Here is a 27,745-nt window from a genome sequence, read left to right on the forward strand (position 1 = left end):
AAGCTCAAACTGACTTCACTTGCTGCTAAACTGTAGTCATTAATTCATCTCTAATTCACCTTTATTTTCCCTAACTTACTAGTTAATACTCTCCCACGCCAAGGTTTTATTACTCAACTTCCTCTGAATACCAAATCCACGTCCACCACAACCACATTCAAACTCCCAAAAATTAGTTTTTCCTTCCAAAACCTTTCAGCAATGACGAAAAAATTTGAGCCAGCAGTAAAAATCGCATTTCTGGTTCACGAAAATTAGGGCCACGACACCATGCCCTGTTGGAAGCGTTCAGGGTTACATGAATTATTAGTGGCCTACACAGAGGAAGTGGCGCATTACACAACCTACTGTATGTCTTGCTGACTCACTGCATGGCAAGTGTGCCAGACGGGTTTAATTTTGAGACATCAAAGCATTCCAAATTGCTGTTTGATCGAATTCCGAAATTCCTAATTGCGCCAATTCTTGCTGCAATTATTGCGGAATTGGGGAGGCGAAGCGTTGCTGAATAAAGGCTCCGGGCGCAATTTCCCCTATTTGAAGGTCTGTGCATAATTTAAACGATGTTAATTACTAGTGATAATTATTTCTAGACGAAAAATTTGTTACGAGTGGATTTTCGCTTCGGGGAAAGGTGTTAGTCATTTCTCGGGTTGAAACAAGCAGTTGATTAAATTTAGGAGGCAGAGTGTAAACACACATTGCATCACACGGTGTTTGTGTGTTGTAAGTGTTGTGTTAAAGATGAGAGCGATGCAACCTTTTCAATTAGCGAAACAGCGAAAAATTACAATATTGGGAGGCCATAAAACTGCTACTTTTCGTCCAAAAGTAACAAAGTATGTTAAAGTCCGGAAGTTTTCAACGCTGCACAGTTATTGCCACTCAAAAGTTCATAAGTATTTTACGAGTCGTTCGAAAACAACGTTATTTTACAAGACCGCACGATATATTATTTACATCGTCCCACACCGCTTTTATTTAAATATTAAAAGAGGTCATGCACGCAGTTATCTTATTCCTTCCATTTCTTTAATCCCCCCAATTTACCGAGAAAATTATTTATTTCCAGCGATTCTCATCTCATCCCGGCGATAAACCTCCATCTAAATTTAGAATTTTCTCATTTTGGTATCGCGAATAACTCGGCTTAAGATAAAGATGTTCTGCAATCTAATTACAAGAAATTCGCTGTTCTCCGAATATGAATAATTCCGCGTGGCATTTGGCCGCCAAAAATAGCACGTTTGCATTAATTAGGGGCACTAAAATAAGTCATTAATGAAATTGGTACTTTTCCAAAAATATAATTCGGGATTCGTGAGGACGTAAAAAAGTGATCAAAGTTTCAGAACGCGCGGAAAAATTCATATCGATAGTGAATATTTTATTGTGGAAGTTGATTAAAAGCGCAATTCGTGCGTCGTTAATTAAGTCGTAAATAAGACGGAAATAAATGAAAAATCTATAATAAATGGATGGTTGGCTTCGGATAACGAACTGGGTATTGGACACATGGTATCAAAGATTGTAACAATTATTTACGACCGAGTTTATCTAGCTCTTTTATTGAGTGATCTGGAAATTAGAAGGCACTCGAAGTCTGAAAACTTTAGATAGTGAGCTAGAGAAATCATGATATTTTAAATTCTGTTGTTTTCCCACAAATCCACCCACCAGAAATGAAATTTTAAAGCTTCATTTCCAGGAAATTGAACGAATTTTTCATGTGGTGGGAAAAGCTGCTGAAATTAAAGTACAATATGATATTTCAAAACAATATCTAGTTTGAACCACAAAATACTACGTCCCGATTTATTCCCGATATTTTTAGTCTCCCGATAAACAAATATGCCATAAATGAAGTCTTCGTTTACGTGTTGGGATCGTTTTCCCAGGGTGTTAAATTCCCATTGTCACTCATTCAAAAACCAGGATTTTCAAGCCGCGAATCCTCCAACTGCCCCACCACTAAGTGGAATTAAGAAGGAAAAAGGGTCAAGTTTTGATTGAGCAAGTTCGCGGCGCTAATTAGATCCTTTGACTGACCTCTCCGAATAAATGGCATGCGAGGAAACCGACAAACTAATTGAAAATTATGTGCTCCATTATAGTGGCTCTCGACTTAATTAAGCTCGTTATTTATTATCGTATGAATAGGAAGTATCTTCTAACTAAATTGTTCCTACTATGCAAATTCGGCCAAAACGTAATGAACCAGAAGGTCTCTTCCATTAAAACCGTCGTCCATTTTTCAAACCGTGTCGATTCCATCACGATTGTTATGGCGTATCGATATTAAAAATTGCTTTTCCGCCGGGGAAATTCTAGATATTTCGAACGCCCGACATTCTTCATATCGTAATGGAGTGCCAGGATCTGGATAAACGGCATAACGTTAAAATCTACTTTCGACTCGTGTGCATCTTGCGCATTGTTGGATCAATTGTTATTCTGGTCATGCGATGTTAACGTGACACACAACGGAAAGATTGGGTTACTAGTTTATTGCAAGCCGTAATGAAAGGCTTTGTAGCTGGACCAGAGGATATCCGTCGCTTTTTTAATCATCTTGGAGTGGGCGGGAAATTTAGGGAATTTGCATGGACGCACATAATTTCGGGATTAATCACGTCGCTAGTTTCGAGGAGGCGTTTTTGAGAGGGCTGGAGTGACTGCTTTATACTTGCTTCACGTTTTTCGCGCTGGAGACAGTAAATCGGGTGGCTTTGGGGCCGCTTCGATGGAAATCCGGGCGCAGTTTATGACCTGTGGGGGATTAGCGCCGAAATAGGCGATCCACTACCATAAAGTACAATTACGCGGTTTAAACGGATATTAGGTCTAGGAACTCGCCACAGCTGTAAACTAGGTGGTGGGTGAGGTTTACAGAGGGAGATTTTAACCGGAGATGTCCTTTCTTTTCGGAAAATTGGGGTCTTTATTCATTCGAATCTCTTAAATATGAATCCAGACTCAGAATTGATTTACAAAGCATCCTGAATTTTTTCGATTTTTTGAATGATGCTATCTATGGAAATATGACATCGTGAGTTGTATCGGTCCCTCAGGTCCGAACGGCTAACTCTTTTCTTCAAAAAAATTATTTATGAGACTAGAAAACTCCAAGGAATCGAATGGTATAAACCGCAAGTCGATATCTTGGACCGTTTTGGAATGATGAACCCGTAAACTCAAAAAATATAATTAGTTCTTGAAATCGAATTTATATTCCACATCTGAGGGTAGAAGTGAATTCTGCACTGCAAAATTACTATGGAAACTCAATTTTACTCAGATCTGAAGAGTTTCATTTTTCACTATATTTTCCGCGAATGAAAATTTCGAACTTCTACCACTTCAAACTATCTCTGAAAAATGAGATCGTCCGCTTTATAGGTTTCAAACAATTTCAAAAACCAGATACAAGAAGTTTTCGATATTCTGTCAAACAACTTCAACAACCAGACATAAGAGACCTTCGAAGCTCTTTCAAGCTTCTTTAAAAACAAAAGAAAAGGGTTCCCTGAGATTCTTTCAAACTATGTACTTCAAAAACCAGTCACAAGTGGTCCCCGAGATCCTTTCAAGCTACTTCAAAAACAAAACAAAAGTGGGTCATCCAAATCCTTTTAAACTACTTCAAAAACCAGGCACAAGGGCTCTCGTAGATACTTTCAAATTACTTCGAAAACTACACACAAGTGATCCTCGAGATTATTTCAAAACACTTCCAAAAATTAACACAAAGAGTTCCCAAGATTTTTTCAAATTATTTCAAAATTACTTCAAAATTACTTCAAAAACCGGACACAGACGTTGGCAAATCTAGGCGCGGAGCCTAAACGCAAAATCCATATTTGCTTACAAAAAAATTTACCATTTGAAACGTATTTTGAGTTTCTAAGAAGAAAAAAAATCATCACAATTGAGATGGGTGGGTGGGCGGGGTTTATATTTTGCTTTTTTTTCCAAAGTTACATAGTATTCTTTGAACAAGACACTCAAAAACATGTTTGTGATTTCTTATGAAGAAATAAGTATTTTGCAGCTAAGCTCCGCCCCCTTGGTTCACGGCGAATAAAAAAAATCATCACAATAGACAGAGGGCGGGTGGGCGGGCTTACATTTTGCCTTTTTGTTTCAATATATATATAGGCTTCTTTTCACAACATCCAACTTAAAACATGTTTAAAACGGAAAATTTGTATAAAGAAATATCGATTTTGCTTATATTTTTGACCCGATTGATAAATCGGGAAGTTGAACAATCAAAACATGGAAAGATCTGAATTCGATAAATCGAGAAATCAAAAAATTGAAAAATCGAAAAATTTTAAAAAGGAAAAATTGGAATAAATCGAATTTTAGAAATTTGGAAAATTGAAACATTGAAATATAGAAGAACTAAAAACTCGAAAAATCGAAATATAAAACAGTCGAAACTTTGAAAAATCCAAAGTTTAAAAAATGAAAAACTGAAAAACCAAAAAATAAAAAATCGAAAAATCCAGAAGTTGAAAAATCAAAAGTCGAAATACTAAAAATCCCAAAATTGAACGAAATATCCAAAAATTGGGAAACTAAAGACTTGAAACATTGGGAAATCAAAAACTTTAAATATAAAAAAACTGAAAAATCTAAAGTTTAAAAAATGAAAAACTGAAAATCCCAAAACTGAAATATGGAAAAATTGAATGGAAAAACTGAAAAATCACAAAATTGAACGAAATATCCAAAAATTGGGGAATTAAAGACCTGAAAAATTGGGAAATCAAAAACTTTAAAAATAAAAAAACTGAAAAATCTAAAGTTTAAAAAATGAAAAACTGAATATCCGAAAAATTAAAAATCGAAAAATCGAAAAGTCGAAGACTCAAAATACTGGAAAATCCCAAAAACTGAGAGAAATATCCAAAAATTGAGAAATAAAAATTGGAAAATTGAGGAATTGAAAAGCCAAAAAGCAAAGTAGAAAATCGAAAAATCCAAGAATTAAAAAACTGAGAAATCGAAAAACTGAAAATTTAGCAACTTCAAAATTTGAAAAATTGAAAAATAGCAATATTCAAAAAATTGAAAAATAGCAAAAATTCAAAAAAACGAGAAATCGAAAAATCTAGAAATGCAAACACCAAAAAAATCAATTAAAAAAAAAATCGTCAAATCTAAAATTTAAAAATGGGAAAATTGGCCAATCGAAACTCCAGAATTTAAAAAATTGAAAAGTTGAAAAATCGAAAAATCTAAAAGCCCAAAAGTAAAAATCGAAAAACCGAGAAGTCAAAAAATTGAAATATCGAAAAATTCAAAAACTGAAACAGAGAAATCGAAAAATCAGAGAATCGAGAAATCGAAGAGTCGAAGGCCGAAAGTTAAGTTGATAAGCTGCAATTAGCCTCCGCCCCATAATTGCAAAATCCATATTTCCTTGAAAAAATATACCATTTCAACCATGTTTTTAAATTTTCTTGTTGTGAGAAGATGGCTATGTATGTTAAAAAAATACGGCAAAATATAAGCCGCGCCCACCCGCCCTATCTCAATTCTGATGATTTTTTTATTCGTCGTAAGCCGAGGGGCGGAGCTTAATTGTAAAATAGTTATTTTTATACGAAAAATTATCATTTGAAATATGTTCTTAAGTAATCATGTTATACAAAGAAAACTAAATGGATTAATTAAAGAAGAAAACCAAAAGAGAAGCCTCACCCATTCGTCTTGATCTCAATCGTGATGAATTTTTCATTCGTTGTCAGGCCGAGGGGCGGAGCATAATTGCAAAATCGATATTCCCCTCTACAAATTTACCATTTTAGACACGTTTTAAGTTTCTTGTTGTCAAAATAAGTCTACACATATTAAGAAAAAAAATCAAAATGTAGCCCCACCCACCCACCCTACCTCAATTCTGATGATTTTTTTTATTCGTCGTAGGCCAAGGGGACAGAGCTAAATTGCAAAATCCTTATTTCTCTACAAGAAATAAAAAACCTGGTTTTAAGTATCGTGTGGTTCAAAGAAAACTACGTATATTAAGAAAAAAACAAGCCAAAAATTTTGGTTTCTTGAAGTTCTTTCCAACAGCTTCAAAAAACAGGCACAAGGAATTTTCGAAATTCTTCCAACCTACTTTAAAACAAAACATGATTTCAAACTATGTATTTACTTCAAAAACCAGACACAACGGGTCCCCGAACGACAACTAGATATCTTAAGCCGTTTTTGAGAATTAGATTGAAAGGCAATTTCTTCAAATCGAATTAATATTCCAAAATTGAATTAATGCCTGAATCCTGTCCTGAAAAATTACCGTAGAAATTCAATTTCTGGCAAATCCAAAGACTTTTTCATCTCATTTTCCGCATGAAAATTTCGAACTTGGACCATTCCAAATTATCCCCTGTTAATCAGACTCTCAGCTTTCTGAAAATTTGTGTCTTTACTAATTCGACCCTTCTGAATACGAATCCGGTTTCAGAATTGGGGTACGGGGCTGCCTGATCTTTTTTTTAACTTTTATCTATTATTCTAAATGAGTTTCAACTTGAAGTGTCTACATCGTCCACACACTTTTTTCGTCGTTGCGTGATGCTTTATTACATCGAAATAAAATTCCTTGAATAATTAAGTATTATTAAACTCCATTTCCATAATAATTTTCGATTATGCAATTAAGCGTTTTCGTCGCACGTACTGTTGAAACTGCGAACAACCAAGATTTCAATTTTCCCTCGCTAACCAGCTCTTTAGTCACCTTTAAGCCGCCCCTATTCCCTTTAAAATTTGCAAAAAATCCCGTTTCTTTGTGTCTCGTGACGTTTTTCAAACGCATCCAGGTATTCCCTTGGCAGTCCGCGTCTCTTCTGGGTCAATCCATTATCCAGACAGTCCCCTTTGTTTAAAACAAGCCAGATATTCCTAAACTTTTACCATTACGGTTTTGTTTGTCGCAGTCGGAACTTTTATTCATTCCCTTCGATTAAAAAACTTCACCATTATGAATTTCGAATGCTCCTTTTGTCATAGTCGAACGAAACGGCCGTCTCGCTTCCTCCCGAACCGATACTTTTAATTAAATCCCGTTTCTTGTTAGGTAGACAGATCTGGAAAATTGCTGCGGTGGCTTTGTTAACCTATTAAACCGTATGTAATGAAACTTCAGCAACGTAACTCTGTCTCTGGTGAATGCGGCAGGAACAAGGGGCGTTCGTTCCAGACAATCCTGGAACGACCTATGATTTAGTTGCGTTCGGTAACGAGCTATTGACGTCCGTCGAACAAAAACAAATTGCAACCTGGTAAACAACTTCATAATCGGGCTTTCGGATGAAATATTCAGGAAATTCCCCCGACTAATTCAATAGAGTAGCAGCTACGCCCTTGCGCTGTGTATCCATCTACACCATCCACACGAATAAAAGCAGTCTCTTTTCGAGTAATTCCGGGCTTTTGCGGGGGAATTGGGTCAAGTTTTAAAGACTCTTTGAAATATGTGTTTTTCTTTTGAGGGGAGGTGTATGAGATATGGTTAATCGATAACTTGTCCACTGAAAACTGATAAAGCGCAACTGGAACATTTTTCAGGCCCTCCTCGTCGTTATTCCGCTATCGTCTGAAATCATCTTTCCATGAACAACGGTAACGCCCTGGCTGCCATTCGCGCTTTTTGCTCAATCCCTCCACTCCATCCAGTAATTGCCATTTAATGAAGCAAAAACTCGGGGAGATCCAGACGCACTGACGGCGCGGACAAAAACTAACTCTGGCAAGTCGGCACCTTGAGGCGGTTTTTCTAGAGTAGATTTGGATGTTTTGTGTCTAATAAATCCGAACGGAGTGATATATTGACACAGGAATACAGGATGACGAAAAACCTGCACTTTCGTATACTACAAGATTAACAGTATGCTTAGGGCCGTTTTTGTGTCACTAAAAGTGTAACGTGGCAGGTAGAATCTACGTGACTTTAAAACACCAACTCCCGAAAGATTAATAAGTCTCACAAATATCTCACTGCTAGAACTGATAAGCTTATTTACGAGGGTTATAAATGGGTGGCAATGACCATCGTAGGGATGATCTCACCCTTTACATCCCCATAAATCACCCTATCTATTCTAACAATGAAATGTTTACGAGACTTCATAAATTCGATAGTTACTGCTTTAAAGTCACTGGTAATATTTGCGCAAAACACAAAGTAAACAGTTTTACAGAGACGATTAAATGTGAACCCCCCAAGTTCAAATTCAAAATTATGGCTGTATGTTCACCATTTTAGAACCATAACTATACAATCTACTATCTCAAACGTGTTTTAGATGTGACTATGTCAACTTTAATTAATTTATTGGATTTATTGGCAAAGATTATTATTTTATAACTGTCATTAAATGGAATTTCGGTTGAAAATAGCTAACAAAGCCAGGTATTAATGGAATCTTCACGAAATTGGGAATGGTGTGTTAATTATTATTTGAGCAAATTAAAAAATTCCGTCATGGAAATGTAGCATTAAATTACTTAATGGGACATGGTGTGACAACCACGACACTACGACAAAAATGGTGCGATAAATGCAGTGAAAAGAATGTAAAGAATGATATTACATGCAAATTGAAAATGGCTGTGTAAAAAAATATTACCGCACTGCCCGTCTTCGAAATAATTTGAAAAAATCTAGGAGGCCACTTGTATCTTGTTTTTGAAGTAGATTGAAGGAACCTCAAGAAACCAAAATTTTTGGCTCGTTTTTTTCTTAACATACTAGTATTCTTTGAATAACACGATACTCAAAAACATGTTTTTATTTCTTGTAGAGAAATAAGGATTTTACAATTAAGCTCCGTCCCCTTGGCTAACGACGAATAAAAAAATCATCAGAATTGAGATAGGGCGGGTGGGCGGGGCTTATATTTTACCTTATTTTTTAAATATATATAGCCATCTTCGCACAACAAGAAACTTAATACATAGTTAAAATGGTACATTCTTGCAAGGAAATATGGATTTTGCAATTACGGGGCGGGGACTACATGCAAAATTGATATTTCCTTATACAAATTTTCCATTTTAAACATGTTTTAAGCTTCATGTTGTGAAAAGACGTCTACATACATTAAAACAAAAAGACAAAATGTAAGCCCGCCCACCCGCCCTATCTCAATTGTGATGATTTTTTTTATTCGTGAACCACGGAGGCGGAGCTTAACTGCAAAACATTTACTTCCTTACAAGAAATTAAAAACATGTATTTGAGTATCGTGTTCATTCAAAGAATACTACGTATATTAAGCAACAAAGACAAGATATAGACCCCCCCCTGCTCAATTGTGAGGACTTTTTTATACTCAAAAACATGTTTTATATGGCAATTTCTTATAGAGAAGTAATAAGGATTTTGCAATTAAATTTCGCTCCTTTGGCTTTCAGCGATTAAAAAAAAAAAACACTTGAGAATAGGCGGGTGGGCGGGGCTTATATTTTGCCTTTTTTGAAGTAGTTTGAAAGGATTTCGGGGACCCCTTGTGTCAGGTTTTTAAAGTAAATACATAGTTTGAAAGAACGTTTTGTTTTCAAAATAGTCTGTGAGAATTTCGAAAATTCCTTGAATCTGGTTTTTGAAGTCGTTTGAAAGAACCTCAAGAAACCAAAATTTTTGGCTTGTTTTATTCTTCATATACGTAGAATGCTTTGAACAACACGACACTCAAAAACATGTTTTTTATTTCTTGTAGAGACATAATGATTTTGCAATTAAGCTCCGCCCCTCGGCTTACGTCCAATAAAAAAATCATCAGAATTGAGATAGGGCGGGTGGGCGGGGCTTATATTTTGCCTTATTTTTATAATATACATAGCCATCTTCTCACAACAATAAACTTAAAACATAGTTGAAATGGTACATTTTTGCCAGGAAATATGAATTTTGCAATTATGGGGCGGAGGCAAAGTGCAAAATCGATATTTCGTTATTTTTTTTTCCCTGTGAATCATGGAGGTGAAGAAAAAAAAGACAAAATATAAGCCCCACCCGCCCACCCCATCTCAATTGTAATGATTTTTTTATTCCTAGAATCTTTAAACACGTTTAAAATGGTAAATTTTTTCGTAAACAAATATGGATTTTGCATTTAGGCTCCGCCCCTAGATCTGCCAACGAATGAAAACTTCATTACTATTTAGATCAGGACAGGTATGGGTGGGGCTTCATCTTTGGTTCTAATTTTTTCTCAATATACATAGTATTCTTTGAATAACACGATACTCAGAAACATGTCTTATATGGTACTTTCTTGTAGAGAAGTAATAAGGGTTTTGCAATGAAATCTGCTACTTAGGCTCTCGACGATTAAAAAAAAATCGCACTTAAGAATGGGCGGGGCCTATATTTTGCCTTTTTCGAAGTAGTTTGAAAGAACTTTGGAGACCCCTTCTTTCTGGTTTTTGAAGTAATTTGAAGCAATCTTGGGAACCCTTTGTTTCGTTTTTGAAGTGGTTTGAAATAATCTCGAGGATCACTTGTGTGTAGTTTTTGAAGTAGTTTGAAAGTATCTGGGAGAGCCCTTGTGCCTGGTTTTTGAAGTAGTTTAAAAGAATCTCGGAGACCTTTTATGTCTGGTTTTTGAAGTAGTGTGAAAGAATCTGGGGGACTTCTTATGTCTGGTTTTTGAAGTAGTTTAAAAGAATCTCAGAAACCCTTTGTGTTTTGTTTTTGAAGTAGTTTGAAAGAATCTCGGGGACCATTTTGTATGGTTTTTGAAGTAGTTTGAAAGAATCTCGAGGAACCCTTGTTCCTGGTTTTTGAAGTATTTTGAAAGAACCCCTTGTGTGTCCTGTTTTTGAAATAATTTCAAAAATATCAGGGATTTTCATATGGTCTGGGACATATCAAAAATTTCCAAACTCTGACTAAAATTTTCTGTAAAGATATGACACAAATAAACAAATTTTGGAAGGACTAAAACTTTAAAAATTTTAATCCAGTTCCGATTCGACCGGAAATTTAGTCATGTCGGAAGAAAAAATGCTGCGCCAAAAATTAGCCATCGTGGATCAATATAATCAAGGAAAAAGTTTCGAAAACAACCATGTGATAGAAGAGGAAAATATTTACAGAGAACGATTAGGAACGGCATTAACTATCGATTTATATGACGACAGTAGTGATGACAGAGATTATTTCCTAAGCGACTGACACACATTCCTAAATAATGAATCGAAACGATTTTTTTTTTTCGAACAAAAAATAAAACTAGTGACCCGTTTTTCTGTTTACGTACGCAATAACGAATTAATGACTATTATTATTTCGTTCCACCAATAAAAGTTAACCGAAATTCATCTTCATTACGCGGGCTTGAAAAATAAACACCGTTACAACCCCCCACGGTTCCGTAGTAATAAACATTCGTGAAAATTAATAACCACTTCCACCATAATCACCCCATAACGTCATCTGGGCCACAATCACCCGTAATAACAAGTACCCCTTTTGACCCCGACTACTTTTCCCTAGACCACGTCTCCCGTTCTGCGAGAATTCCCATTTCAGCCGAATTCGCTCCATCCCGCTGTTGCGAAGGCGAACAGATTCTGGTGACCTCGTTCTTGGCGGCGATCAATAGCAACGGCCACCCCCAGGACATGCATAGACTCGCCTGCCACCGGATCCACCCGTCGGCTCCAGACTCCGGGTCACTCGCTCCGTCTCCGTCGCGCGGCCGCCCCCGAACCTCGGCGGCGCGCACGTCGGCCCTTCTCCCTCTCGCTCCAGACTGGGGGTTGGAGGACCGCTTCGGCCTTGTCCCGTCGCCGTCTCCTCACGCGTTTGTTATTTGATAGAGGCGTTTTATTAAAATTTCGCGATTTCCCCAGGTTAGAGCGGCAGCCCTGGAGGAGGTGCTCGAGGAATCCGTGTAAAATTAGAAGGCCGGGGGCGGCGTGTGCGACGGGGAGATTTACTTTATGAGATTGCTTTCGGGGGTGTTTGATCAAACGAGACCGGCTGAGTCATCCCGTCGATAAACTAATATTTAACTGATTAATGCAAGAATAATAATAATATTAGTAACAGTAAAAGATTTATGACGATGTATCAAGCGTTCAAAAAAAAACGGAACACGGTGTCATATACAAGTCAATATGTACCTTTTCGGTTGACAGTTCAAATTAAAAGCGCCATTTTGTCGGCTGTCAAATGTGCCCGCTCTCCCCTATCGCGCTCGGGAGGTCTGAGCCGGGGTATTTTTTTGGGGCGTCTGGAGGGGGAAATCGACCCAGCAGATATTTTCAATTAACTTTTTTGTTCTCCGTGTTTCGTTATTGAGGGCTCTTGTACAAATTATTGCTGATATTTTTGAAGTCGGAAATGTCAGGGGTGGATTTGCAAGATTTCGGGTTATTTCGGGCGATTTTCTTTGGCTCTTGTTTCCTTTGATTTATACAGGTTTTAGCGCTAATGAATTCTTGGAAACAAAACTAGGGTTATACGAAGGTGCGATTAAAAAATACACAGTTGAAAGGCAGCCACAGTGTGTGGGGGTGAGAATTCAAAATGGACGCGGGATGAGTGCCGAAAAGGGAAGGCAGGATAAGAGCTGTAAACCGGTTTAATTAAATACGTTTCCATCCATTAATGGCTATTTACTTAAATTTTTCCGACGTCAGGAACGTTATGAAAAGTGTAGCAGTTCGTTTGTATGCGAGGTCGCGGAATTACATTAAAAAATTCGCATAAAAGAATTCGAGATAATTGTAAAAAGCACGAATGGGAGAGAGAATAAAATAGATGGGTTTGTTTTACACAGCAGACGTTACAAAACTACGCTTGTGTAAACTGTTTTCTATTTGTTAGTGCTTAGACAAACATTATTTTAAATTATAGAGGCAACTAATCGCTTATGTATTACTATTTACGTAACGAACTTTTAATTAGCGTTTGTCTTCGTAACAATTGTTTGCAAACAGTGGAAAAATTTCTGTATTAAAAAGAAAATTGGTCGAAGGTCGAAGGAAAATTGAAAAATTGAGATATAGAGAAACGGAAGAAATTTTCGATTTTCGAGTTTTGATTTCAATCCCAAACTGAAACATGCAGAAATTGAAAAATGGAAAATCGAAAGGTAGAAAATAGAAAAGTCGAAAAATCGACAATTTAAAAAATTGAAAAATCTAGAATTCGAAACATTGAAAAGTCGAAAAATTGAGAAAAAGATACGAAAAATCGGAAAGTCGAAAAATGGAAAATTTAGAAATGCTAAAAATTGAAAAATTCCCAAACCTAAGACATAGAAAAATTGAAAATCGAAAAATTGACAAATTCAAAAATCAAAAAACTGGTGGACCAAAAACTGAAAAATACCAAAACTGGAATTTAAAAATTCGAAAAAGCGGAAAACCCAAGAACAGAAGAATTGAAGAATTTTTCAATTTTGCGATTCTACAATTTTAGGATATTTTACTTTTTCGATTTTTCAACTTTTCGTCCTTTCCATTTTTCGGCTTCTCTCTCGGTTTTAGATTTTTCGATTTTCAATTTCCAAAATTTTTAATTTTTCAATTTTTCAGTTTTTCAATTTTTTAATTTCAATGTTTCGATTTTTGAAATGTTTTGATTTCTCTATTCATCGATATTCCGATGTCTCAATCTTGAAACTGAAACATCAAAAATTGAGAAATCGAAAAATTGAAAAATTGGGAAATAGAACATCGAAAAACCAAAATTTGAAAAATCGAGAAATCGAAACATCGACAATTAGAAAAATCTGGGGAATGGGAAAATCAAAAATACGGAAGACCGGAAAGCCGAAAAATCGAAAATTTAGAAATACCAAAAATTGCAAAATTTAGAAATCGTAAACTGAAATGTCGGAAAATTGAGAAATCGAAAAATCGAAAAATAAAGAAATCGAGAAATAGCAAATTTTAAAAATCGAAAAAATGAAAAATCCCAAAACTAAAATACTGAAAAATGGAAAATCGAGAAACTGAAGAATCGAGAAACTGATGAATCAAAAAACCGAAAAATACCAAAACTGAAATATCGAAAAATTGAGAAATCTCGAATTTAAAAATTTGAAAACGTGAAAAACCGAAGAACTGAAAAATCGAAAAATCGAAGAATTTTTCAGTTCTGCGATTTTTAAATTTTTGGAATTTTTAAATTTTAGACTTTTCAATTTTTTGATGTTTCGATTTTTCGTCCTTTACATTTTTCCACTTCCCGGTTTTAGATTTATCGATTTTTTAATTTCCAAAATTTTTGATTTTTCAATTTTTCAATGTTTCGATTTTTGAAATTTCGATGTTTCAATCTTGAAACTGAAACATCTAAAAATTAAGAAATCCGGAAATCGAAAGCCGAAATACTAAAAAATGGAAAAAACGAAAAACCAAAACCTAGAAAATCGAGAAAACATCAAAAATTCGATAAATATAGGAATGGGAAAATCAGAAATACGAAAAATGGAAAATTTAGATATGCCAAAAATTGGAAATTTTAGAAACCGTAAAACTCAAATATCCGAAAATTGAAAAATCGAAAAATAAAACAATCGAGAAATCGAAAATTTTAAAAATCAAAAAATTGAAAAACACAGAAATCGAAAAATCTAAAAACTGATGAATCAAAAAACTGAAAAATACTAAAACTGAAATAGCGAAAAATTGAGAAATGTGGAATTTAAAAATTCGAAAAAGGGAAAAAGCAAAGAACTGAAGAATGTTTCAATTTTGCGATTTCAATTTTTCGATATTTTATTTTTTCGATTTCTCGATTTTTCGGTTCTGCGATTTTTCAATTTTTACTTTTTTTTAAATTTTAGATTTTTCAATTTTTTGATGACACGATTTATGGTCCTTTCCCATTTTCGACTTCTCTTTCGGTTTTAGATTTTTCGATTTTTCATTTTCCGAAATTTTGGATTTTCAATTTTTTAAATATTTAGTTTTTCAAAAATCGAACTATCAAACATTCGAAAAATTTAGGAATGGGAAAATCAAAAACAGGAAAAATCGAAAATTTAGAAATCCGAAAAATTGAAAAATTTTGAAATCGAAAAATAAAAAAATGGAGAAATCGAAAAATAAAAAATTGAGAAATCGAAAATTTTAAAAATTGAAAAACTAACACTGAAAAATTGAAAAATCGAAAAACTGATGAATCAAAAAAACTCAAAAATACCAAAGCTGAAATATCGAAAAATTGAAACATCTGGAATTAAAAAATTAGAAAAAGTAAAAAACCGAAAACCTGAAAAATCGAAGAATTTTTCAATTTTGCAATTTTTAAATTTTAGATTTTTCAATTTTTTGATGTTTCGATTTTTCGTCCTTTCCATTTTTTGACCTCTCTTGAATTTGAATTTTCGATTTTTCAATTTCCGAAATTTTTGATTTTTCAATTTTTCGATTTTTGAAATCTTTTCATTTCTCGATTTATCGACATTTCGATGTTTCAATACTAAAACTGAAATATCTAAAAATTGAGAATTCGAAAAATCGAAAAATTGAGAAATCGAAAAACCAAAACCTGAAAAATCGAGGAATCGAAACATCGAAAATTCGAAAAATCGGAAAGTGGAAACAATGAAAAACGGAAAAATTGGAAAACCAAAACCTGAAAATCCCAAATTATACTGAAAAATTGAAAATTGAAAAACGAGAAATTGAAAAATTGAAAAATCGAAAAACTGATGAATCAAAAAAGTGAAATATCAAAAAAACTGGAATTTAAAAATTTGAAAACGTGAAAAACCGAAAACCAAAAAACGAAATATCGAAGAATTTTTCAATTTTGCGATTCTTCAATTTTTCGATATTTTATGTTTTCGATTTCTCGATTTTTCAGTTCTGTTATTTTTCAATTTTTGGAAATTTTTAAATTTTAGATTTCCAATATTTTGATGATTTGATTTTTCCTTTCCATTTTTCCACTCGGTTTTGGATTTTTCGATTTTTCAATTTGTCGATTTTTGAAATGTTTTGATTTCTCGATTAATCGACATTCCGATGTTTCAATTCTGAAACTGAAACATCTAAAAACTAAGAAATCGAAAAAATGAAAAATTGAGAATTCGAAACGTGAAACATCGAAAATTCGAAAAATTTAGGAATGGGAAAATCATAAACACGAAAAATCGGGAAGTCGAAAATTCGAAAATTTAGAAATGCCAAATATTGAAAAATTTAGGAATCGTGAAGCTGAAATATCGGAGAATTGAGAATTAGAAAATTTTAAAAATAAAAAAATTAAAAAATCCCAAAACTAGAATATTGAAAAATTGAAAATCGGGAAATACAAAAATTGAAAAATCGAAGAAGTGAAAAATAGAAGAACAATTTTGCGATTCTACAATTTTTTGCCATTTGATTTTTTTAATTTTTCGAATTTTCAGTTCTGCGATTTTTCAATTTTTAAATTTTTCAATATTTTGATTTTCAATTTTTCGATTTTTCAAATGTTTTGATTTCTGGATTTATCAACATCCAAACCTGAAACTGAAACATCTAAAAATTGAGAAAACGAAAAATTGAGAAATCAAAAAGTCGATAATAAAAAAAATGGAGAAATTCAAAAAACAAAAAAATCGAGAAGTCGAAAATTTAAAAATCGAAAAATGGAATCGAAAATTTGAAAAATTCCAAAACAAAAATATCGAAAAATTGAAAAATCATGAAACTGAAAAATCGAGAAATTGAATCAAGACTGAAAAATTCCAAAACTTAAATATCGAAAATTTGAGAATACTAAAATTTAAAAATTCCACAAATTGAAAAACCGAAGAACTGAAAAATTGAAACATCTAATCTAAAATTTAAAAAACCGGAAATTAAAATATCGAAAAATTAAAGAATCGTAAAATCGAAGAACACAAATGTCTTGAAAAATTCCAAAACTAAAACATCAAAAATTGAGAAATCTATAAACTGAAAGATTCAAAAATAGAAAAGTCGAAAAATTGTAGAATTGAAAAACTCAAAAATCGAGTAATCTCAGAAGTCGAAAATTTAGAAACGCGAAAAATTAGAAAATCAAAATTGAAAAATGAGAAATAGAAAGTTGAAAAATCGTGAAATCGAAAGCCGAAAGAACGAAAATTCGACAAAATGTTGTACATTTTTGACTTTTTTACAAAAATACCTAGGGTAAAAACTCAACACGGACTCATAAACCACTAGTAGAGGAATACGTTACTATATAAAAATTAAATAATATTTACTATTGTAAGATTTGGACACGATGTAATTTCATTGTTGGTGCATAAATACGTAACATGTTTCGTCAATTTTATTATCAACATCAGGATAAATGTGCGTTATCGAGCACAACACTCATGGAAAACCGTACAAACTATTTTTTGTTACAGACACAAATTTACTTTGGAAATATTTTTCTCGATAAGACAAAATCATTTTCTGTATTACAATAAACTATACGTAATAATACGTAACTCAAATTTTCCATCCTGGTTTACTCCAGTTATTATTGGTAAGCTGAAGCGCAAGTGGAAGTTATTACGTAAATTCAGACAAACTGAGAACACGGAAACTCATGATGAGTTTAAAAGAATTAGAACTGAAATTAAGAAGGACGTTAAAACAGCATATAGTAGTTATATATTGAATTTGGAATCTAATATCAAATCTAATCCGGGTAAATTTTGGTCACATGTTAATAATTTAAAGAACTGTAATGGTATTCCCTCTCAGATGTCATACTCTAACAGTCTTTTAACAAATCCTTATGATATTGTAAATGCATTTGCGGAACATTTCTGTAGCAACTTCAATCTAAACAAGGGTCCCACAGCTATCGCTGACGCTTATTCAGAGGATTCGTTTAATAATAATATTATCTGTACTAATATTTCTGAACCTGATGTACTGTGGGCTTTAAAGAAAATTAAACCTAACTTTACATCTGGTCATGATAGGATTCCAGCTTTTCTGCTGTTCGACTGTGCATCCATTTTAGCTTTTCCTCTTATGATAATATTCAATCTAATTTTTCGAACTGGTGTGTTCCCAGATGTGTGGAAATTGTCTATCATCTCACCTATCTTTAAATCTGGAAATAGAACTATGATTGAAAATTATCGGCCTATATCGTTAATCTGTAATTTTGCGAAAATTTTTGAGACTATTCTACATAAATTTATCTCATTTAATACCCGGAGTTTAATCACTGTGTCTCAGCATGGATTTGTTAATGGACGATCTACCACCTCCAATCTCTGCGAATTCACGCAGTTTGTAGCTGATAATCTTGATGCTAAACGCCAGGTGGATGTGGCCTATACAGATTTCTCTAAGGCTTTTGACAAATTAGATCATGGCCTTTTACTTGTAAAACTGCGAAATTTCGGCTTCTCAAGTGCCCTGTTTGACTTAATCAGTTCCTATTTATCCAACAGAGTTCAAGTTGTAAAGTATAATGGCTATGAATCCTCCAAAACTGTTGTCTCTTCTGGAGTCCCACAGGGTTCTATATTGGGGCCGCTATTTTTTGTTATCTACATCAATGACGTTGTTAGGGATATCAAATCAAATGTTCTCATGTATGCTGATGATCTAAAAATATTCAGAGAAGTTAATTCATTCGAAGACTGCTTGTCACTACAAAATGATCTTCACACATTTCACAACTGGAGTAATTCCAATCTACTACCTGTAAATTATGCTAAGTGTTACATCATGTCGTTTACTAACAAGACATCTTTAATATCGTATGGTTATACCCTTAATAACGGTATACTAACTAGAGTTGATACTTTTCGTGATCTGGGTGTTACATTCGATTCGAGGCTTACTTTCGCTGACCATATAAGTAACATTTGTTCAGGAGCACTAAAATCTCTTGGTTTTATTATGAGATGTGGTAAAATTTTTAATCACATTAGCTGCCTTCGTACTCTTTACTTTGCGTATGTCCGCTCTAAGCTGGAGTATGCTAGTGTGGTTTGGTCCCCATTTTCCCGTATTCATATTGAATCCTTGGAGAAAATACAACGTCGGTTTCTTAAATACTTAGTATTTAAAGTTGATGGCATATATCCTGAGCGAGGTATCTCTCATACCCTTCTTTTAGAACGCTTTCAATTTCAAAGCCTAGATAGTAGACGAGTAAATGCGTCCATGTCCTTTCTGTGTAAACTTATTCATTTTCAATTTGACTGTCCTAATCTACTTGATAGATTATACTTTTTGGTTCCCAGATTGGCATCGAGATCTTGTCCCTGTTTTTACTTGTCCACTCCTCGTTTAAATATCACAAAACACTCACCTATTTATGAAATGTGCACCCAGTACAACACTCACCAGAATGATTTTGATATTTTTAGGTAGTTACTTTAGACTTCTTTAATTTGGTATGTGGTTATAAAGTATACGTATTTCTAAATCCGCTGTGTCTCTGTATCCCAATGGGTACTGCAGTAATATTAGCTGTTGTTAACAGAGTTGTTTCATCTAAAGCCAAAGTTTTTCCCGTTGGTCTGTAATTGGGTTGTAATACCTGTTGGCCAACGTAACTAATAATAATAATAATAATAATAATAATAAAAATAAAAAATTATACCAGGTTGACTATGTTTTTTTTTTAATAATCACAGACCAAAATCCAATCTTAAACACGAATTATTTGGTATGCCGCAAATACAAATTTATTTTTGGGACAGTTATTTAGACAAGAGGAAAACAAGTAAGAAAAACGATGCAAAAATATGAAAAGGTGCAAAACTACATTCACCTAAAAAATTACTCTACAAGAAAACCAATTTAAAAGACTACGAGTAACGACCGAAAAAATCGATCTTGTACAAACACCACAATTGTGAATAATCGACGGAAACTTCCACACAAACAGAATAATTGATGAAAAAAATCCACAACCAGCACCCAAGTCCCCCGCTTCCAAAAATACCAATCACAAATAAAATATTAACCCCTCTCCATCACCAACACATTATTACTTGTTCGTCCAAATTGATTCCCATACGATCTTCCCAACCGGAATCGTTTTGTGCTTCCACTTCCACACAATAATGATATGCAAACGAAGCATTCACACGATAAAAGCAAAAATTGGCTACGTCGCCAAAATAAACCAGTAACCAGTTCAGCCCCCATTTGCGTTTCTACACTCTATAGAAATCCGAAACGGTCCCCTCTGCGGCTTCCCTCCACTTTTCGCAAAACCCGAAATAATTAAGCATTAACTGAACTCAACGTCGCCGCGAAAAAACTTTCCGCCCCCAATTAGGCGGCGACTCGAAGAGCAAACTCGGCAGACGGTTCCCTTTCCATCGGCCACCGATAATCCTCTCTGCTTGTTTGTTATTGTGCCAGAATTCAATATTCCGGGCGGTTTTCGCGAGCTTCTCTTCGGAAAATAACACGACTAGATAACCCTCCATGGTGGTCGAGACGACGTATAATTGAATTGTGGCACCGCAGAATCGTCGAACCCTCAAACCCTGTTATCTTAATGCCGCCGTATAACTTGAAGTTTTCAGTCCATGCGTGAAATGGCCGGCTACACCCTTATAAATACCTCACATTTTCACGTATAAAAGGAAAATTTATGAGCCGTGTCGCCGCCGTAACGTATTAGATTGCGTTAGTGGAAAACCCTGATTTCGGTTAATTTTTAAATAAAGATCGGGCGCCGACAAGGAATTCGCATTAGGGGTTTGTGGAGGATGCTTACGTGGAAAGTTAAGGATGTTCACACGGTTTTTTGTTGAACTCAATCAGTCAATAGAAAAAGGATCAATTCGTATTTAGAATCTTTAGAAAAATTGGCATTCATCTCATTTCTGAAGTTTGTGATTTTGATGAAAAATGTATTCAAAAGATAAACCTAGGCCCGCCCACCCACCCCTTCTCCGGTGTGATGACTGATTTCATTGGCTGTGACACCAAACGCAGATTTTTTTTTTTTTTTTATTTTATTAATTAAGATTTTACATCTAAAATAAAAAAAAATGGTCTAAGGTTATTTCGGCACGACTTCCCTTGCCTTTGAAGTACAATTGAACAAATTCCGCTTCTTTGAAAAATAAAAAAAATGATTTTGCGAACTTTTATTTATGATAACGTCTATACATTAAAACAAACATAACCAATACTAGTAACAGTGTACGAAACTAAATGACAACTGACAGATGAGTTTTGACAGACTATAATTTTTGTTTTGGGAAAAACAAAAGGCAAGCAAAATTGCAAAATTGAAAAGTTGGATAATTGTAAAATCGAAAAATTTTTCAACTGTAAAACCGAAAAATTCCATAAATAAGTAAGTATAAAATTGAAAATGGAATAATTTTAGATTCCAAAAACTGCAAAGTCAGCTAACTGTAAAATAAAAAATTACAAAATTGAATAATCGAAAAATTACAAAATTATGAAATTGAAAAATCACTTGAAAATTGAAATTTTGAAAAATTTTGACTATAATTAAAAACCGAACAATGAAAAAAGTGTAAAATCGCAAAATTAAAAAATCGGATACCTTCAAAAAGAAAAAATTGTAAAATTAACCTGAAAAATTAAAATTGAAATTTTGAACAATCATATAAAAATCAAAAAATTGAAAAATTATAAAATTTTGATATAAGTCAATAACTGTAAACTCGACACAAATTATTAAATCGAACAATTGAATAATGAAAAATCGAACAATTGAAAAATGAAAAATCGAAAAATTGAAGAATCCAAGGATTTCAAAACCGAAAAACTGGAAAACTGATTTATTAAAAACCGGACTGAGAAATCGAAAACTAAAAAATATTGTGAAAACTCAAAAAATTGCAAAATTGTAAAACAGAAAAACTACAAAATTGGAAAACCGAAAAATAATTGTAAGATCATGAAATTAAAAAATCAAAAACACTGGAAAATCAATAACTTGAAAAATTAAAATCGAAATTTTGAACAATTAAAAATCGAATACTTGAAAAATTGTACAATTTTAAAATAAAAAATTGGGTAACTGTAAAATCGAAAATTATTAAACTGTATAAATGACAAATTGCATCATTTTTAAATTGAAAAATGAAAAATCTAAGGACTCCAAAACCGGAAAATCGAAAAACTGGAAAATCGAAAAATTGGAAAATCTGATAATTAATTATTGAAAAATCAAAAATATAAAACTGAAAACTCAAAAAAAAAATTGCAAAATTAACACTGAAAAATCGTATAATTTTAAAATTATAAAAATCAGACAATTGTAAAACAGAAAAATTAAGAAATTGGAAAATCGAAAACTGTAAAATCATGACATAGAAATATAAAAAACCGAAATTTTGAAATATCAGAAAAAAAGATTGGGAAATCTAAACAATGAAATTCGAGTAATGGAAAAATCAAAAATTGAAAAATCGGATACCTTCAAAAAAATTGTAAAATAATTACACTGAAAATTCACAACTTGGAAAATTAAAATCGACATTTTGAACAATTAAAAATCAAAAATTTGAAAAATTGTAGACATTCAAAATTGAAAAATTGGATAATTGTAAAATCGAAAATTATTGAACTGTGAAAATGACAAATTTCATTATTATTAAATTGAAAAATATAACAACTGAAAAATGAAAGACCAAAAAATTGGAAAATCTGAAAATTCAAAAATTGAGAGATGGAAAAATTGTAAAAATATAAAACTGAAAATTCAAAAAAAAATGCAAAATTACAACACATAATTTTAAAATTGAAAAATCAGACAATTGTAAAACAGAAAAATTATAAAATTGGAAAATCAAAAAACTGTGAGATCATGAAATTGAGACATCAAAAACTGAAAAAACTGGAAATCGAAATTTTGAAATATTAAAAATCAAAAAATTATGACATCGAAACAATGAAATTCGGGTTATAAAAAAATCAAAAATTGAAAAATCGGATACCTTTAAAAACGGAAAATCGCAAAATAATTACACTGGGAAATCAATATGTTGAAAAATTAAAATCGCAATTTTGAACAATTGAAAATCAAAAACTTGAAAAATTGTACAATTTCAAATTTGAAATTTTGGATGATTGTAAATTCGAAAATTATTAAACTCTAAAAATGACAAATTGCATAAATATTAAATTGAAAAATATGTAGAACAATTGAAAAATGAAAAACTGGAAAATTCAAAAATCCAAGGATTCCAAAAATTGAAAAATCAATAACTGAACAACTGATTCTGGATAATTGAGAAACCGAAAAATTGTAAAAACACAAAACTAAAAACTCAAAAAAAATTGCAAAATTACAACACTGAGAAAATTGGAAATCGAAATAATGAAATTCGGGTAATGGAAAAATCAAAAATTGAAAAATCGGATGCCTTTTTGTAAAATAATTACACTGGAAAATCAATAAGTTGAAAAATTAAAATCGAAATTTTGAACATTCAAAAAATCAAAAATTGACGAACTAATTTATTAAAAACTGGACAATCGAGAAATTGTAAAAATATAAAACTGAAAACTCAAAAAAAGTCAAAAATTGTACTCCTATAATTTTAAAGTTGAAAAATTAGACAATTGTAAAAAAAGGTAAATTACAAAATTGGAAAATCGAAAAATTGTAAGACCATGAAATTGAAAAATGAAAAAAAAAAGAAAATTGGAAACCGAAATTTTGATATATTAAAAATTAAAAAATTAGGAAATCCAGACAATGAAATTCCGGTTATAGAAAAATCAAAAATTGAAAAATCGGATACCTTCAAAAACGGAAGAATGCAAAATAATTACACTGGAAAATCAATATACAATCGAAATGTTGAACAATTGAAAATCAAAAACTTGAAAAATTGTACAATTTTAAAACTGAAAAATTGGATAATTGTAAAATCGAAAAATTGCGTAATTATAAACCTGAAAAATAGAACATCTAAGGATTCCAAAATTGAAAAATCGAAAAATTGGAAAATTTGATAACTGAAAAATCAAAAATTGACGAACTAATTTAATAAAAACTGGACAATTGAAAAATCGGAAAATTGCAGAAATATAAAATTGACAACAAAAAAAATTGCAAAATTACAGCATTGAAAAATCGTATAATTTTTACATTGAAAATTCAGACAATTGTAAATCACAAAATTACAAATTAGAAAATCGAAAAATTGTAAGATCGTGAAATTGAAAAATCAAAAATGAGAAGATTGGAAATCGAGATTTTGAAAAATTAAAAATCAAAAAATTAGGAATCCGAAACAATGAAATTTGGGTAATGGAAAAATCAAAAACTGAAAAGTCTGATACCTTCAAAAACGGAAAATTGTAAAATAATTACACTGGTAAATCAACAAGTTGAAAAATTAAAGTCGAAATTTTGAACAGTTAAAAATCAAACACTTGAAAAATTGTACAATTTTAAATTGAAAAATTGGATAATTGTAAAATCGAAAATTATTAGGCAGTAAAAATGACAAATTATTAAATTGAAAAATTTGTCGAACAATTGAAAAATGAAAAATCGGAAAATTGAAAAATTTGATAACCGAAAAATTAAATATTGAAGAACTGATTCACTAAAAACTGGACAATTGAGAAATCGAAAAATTGTAAAAAATCTAAAACGGAAAAGTCAAAAAAAAATTGCAGTACTGAAAAATCGTCTAATTTTAAAATTGAAAAATCAGACAATTGTAAAACAGAAAAATTACAAAACTGAAAAATCGAAAAATTGTAAGATGAAATTGAAAAATCAAAAATTGAGAAAATAGGAAATCGAAATTCTGAATTTGTAAATATCAAAAAATTAGGAATTCGAATCAATGAAAATCGGGTAATGAAAAATAAAAAATTGAAAAATCGGATAACTTCAAAAACGGAAAATTGTACAATAATTGCCCTGGAAAATCAGTAAGTTGAAAAATTAATCGAAATCGAAATTTTGAACAAATAAAAAATCGAAAACTTGAAAAATCTAAGGACTTCAAAACCGAAAAATTGGAAAATCTGATAATTGATAAATCAAAAAGTGAAGAACACTGATTTATTAAAAACTGGACAATTGAGGAATCGAAAAATTGTAAAAATATAAAACTGAAACCTCAAAAAAATGCAAAATTACAACACTCAAAAATCGTATAATTTTTAAATTGAAAAATCAGACAATTGAAAAAAAAATTACAAAATTGGAAAACCAAAAATTGAAAAATCGGATACCTACGAAAACAGAAAATTGGAAATAATTACACTGGAAAATCAGTAACTTGAAAAATTAAAATCGAAATTTTGAACAATTAAACTTCAAAAACTTGAAAAATTGTACAATTTCGAAATTGAAAAATTGGATAATTGTAAAATCGAAAATTATTAAACTACAAAAACGAAAAATTTTAAATTATATAATTAAAAAAATGGAAAAATTGTAAAAAATACAACTTAAAAATTACAAAATTGGTCTAAAGTTATTTAGACAAAACTTCTCGCGTCCCTGGAATACAATACAACAAATCCAGTTTTTTCGAAAAATTTTAACATTTCATTTTTTATGACACCCCTATAAGTTAAAATAAAGACGCATGCTACGTATATGTTTCAAGTGAGCGTTTTCTTTACAAAATTTTGTGATGACGACGTCAACATTTTTGCGTATATCAACAGTAATAACAAAAAAAAATGGGTTGAGCTTTTCCTGATTTAATCAGTAAAATAAACTGTCTCAAACATTTTTTTTTTGAGTCAGCTTGTAAAAGTAATTATGAAAACTACGAATGCAATAATGTGTCACAAAACTCACACATTTTTAGGTAGGATTTATTTGGCAAAATTTTGAGATGATGTCATCAATTTTTCACGGGGGACAAACATAGTTTGAATTAGACAAAGTTTGGTTAGCGTTTTACCATCTACATGATATTCCTAATATAAATACAAAATTTGACAACAATCAGTCTAGTAGTTTCGGAGCTTATCTCTCTAATAAAAACTAACACAGGCGACGAACGTTCACACAGAATATTCATTCGCTTTGACACCAAAGACAGACTTTACATTGGCAAATACTAGAATCTAAGACACAGAAAATTAAATTAAGAGCACCCATTTTATTTGGTATGAAATGAAAGATAAAAACATTAAAAAACAATACATAATAACATTAGTCCCGCCCACCCACCCTTTCTCCATTTCAATGACCGATAATTGCATTCGCCGAGTTGAAAGGCAAATAGAATCCAAGACAAAAAACTGAAATTCTAATGAAAATAAATTTTCGTGAACACTGGGAGACCACGATGAGGGAGCAATAAAAGTGCCCGTCGATAAATACCTGGGCGGCCTATTAATTTTTAGTTAACCTTTAAAATTCCCGCTGGAATTCGTGAGAAAGAACCGAACTGGCAAAAGCGTAACTGAATTAAATGTTTTTCGAATTCGGCCAAGAAAAAAAATCTAAAATCCAACAATCATTTAATGTGGCGTCGCCGTACCGCGTCCAATCGCAGCAATCTCAGACTGTCACTGTAAAATTCCTTCATCTATCTCAAACGAGCCCCAGATTATCTAATCTTAATCCCATAAAAAGCCCAGGATACATTCGTAACTAGGAAGTCATAAATCATCCTTTTATAGTTCTCAAATTGTAATTTCGCGAAATAAGGAGATGCTCGTAATTTCGCAAAGATTGCACAAGCGCGAAAATTTACGACGTAATTTTGCCAAAGCCGAAGAAGCGTGAGCCCGCGGACGGCCGAAATTTGCGTTTTTGGCAAGCTCGAGATCATGCGTTCGCTTCCGGCGGGAAGCCGCGCTTTACCTCGTCGTCCAGGTCGAAGGGGTTGGGGTCGTTCTGCTGTACTGTGGCCATTGGCACTTATCACTAGACCTCTGGAGCAAGAGCCGTCGTCGTGTCGCGCTAGGTACGTTCACTGCTACTGGCAACTATGAAATTGCAAAGCGGATCCACAGGCCTGGCCCACACGGGGCACAACTAGCCATAATTACCTCAATTATCCCGCGACATTACATGCTATTATGGCGTCAATGGGGCAGCAGCCGCGCTTCGGGAAGGCCAAGAACGAAGACAAAAACGCAGACAATCGGTGATCAATTTTTACGACAACATAGTGCAAGCGCTCAGCGAAAACTAGTAAAATTGGAAAATAAATTTTCCTGCTGAAAAAAATCAAAAAACCTTGCAATTATTTACATGTTAAAGTCACTCAACGTTGCGTTTCGCATTAGGGCGCTAATCGGGAGTTAAACCCCGAAAAAACGCAGGCAAGAAATTCGTATTAGCACCGGCGAGCAATCCGTTTCGTTCTTCAGACAAATTCAATTATGGCCACGCTTATTTTCTAATTTAATATTAACGAGTTAGAACCGGAGCAGTCCTCAAAAATCCTGCTAGACTTTTTTCAATCGGGCACTTCCTGCGGTTCGGTGGCGGAAAAACGTGGAAGGTGGCGGCGGCGACGCTTGGGGGAAGGGAGGGATTACCTTAGATCCATTGTGCTACTAACACATATCTAACGAATAAATGAGTCACATTATACTCAATGAATTAAGTGTATGATAGCGGTTGAATAGTGTAGCCTTGTGACGTAACTAGGGGGGCGACACCGGAAATGCCCTTATTGCGAATTGCGTCACTGGACGGACGAATAATGGGTGAAAAATGGTGGAGCGGCCTTCGGGTATTGACATGAATCGACCGTTTTGATCAATGGAGCGGCGGACTCGACAGAGGTTAGTACCAAAAAGGTCCCTATTTATACGTAAACTAGTG

General features: G+C 33.0%; 1 protein-coding gene across 6 annotated transcripts in view; it reads right to left on the reverse strand.

The window, feature by feature from the left end:
- The window catches only part of LOC135126230 (sodium/potassium-transporting ATPase subunit alpha), a 106,995-nt gene that overhangs the window by 62,358 nt on the left and 16,892 nt on the right, over window positions 1-27,745 (reverse strand). Inside the window, exon 1 of one of the 6 annotated variants that reach the window (XM_064052113.1) lies at window positions 26,774-26,884. The exons of the other annotated variants lie outside the window; for them this stretch is intronic. Coding sequence (XP_063908183.1) covers window positions 26,774-26,824 — 51 coding nt within the window. The 5' untranslated portion in view covers window positions 26,825-26,884. Of the gene's footprint in view, window positions 1-26,773; window positions 26,885-27,745 lie in introns of those variants that run through there. 6 annotated transcript variants of the gene reach the window in all.

The sequence above is a fragment of the Zophobas morio genome, unplaced genomic scaffold (genome assembly GCF_036711695.1).
Source record: "Zophobas morio isolate AGI-343-1 ecotype UQ-CSIRO unplaced genomic scaffold, CSIRO_AGI_Zmor_V1 ptg000010l, whole genome shotgun sequence".
In the NCBI taxonomy this organism is placed as follows: domain Eukaryota; kingdom Metazoa; phylum Arthropoda; class Insecta; order Coleoptera; family Tenebrionidae; genus Zophobas; species Zophobas morio.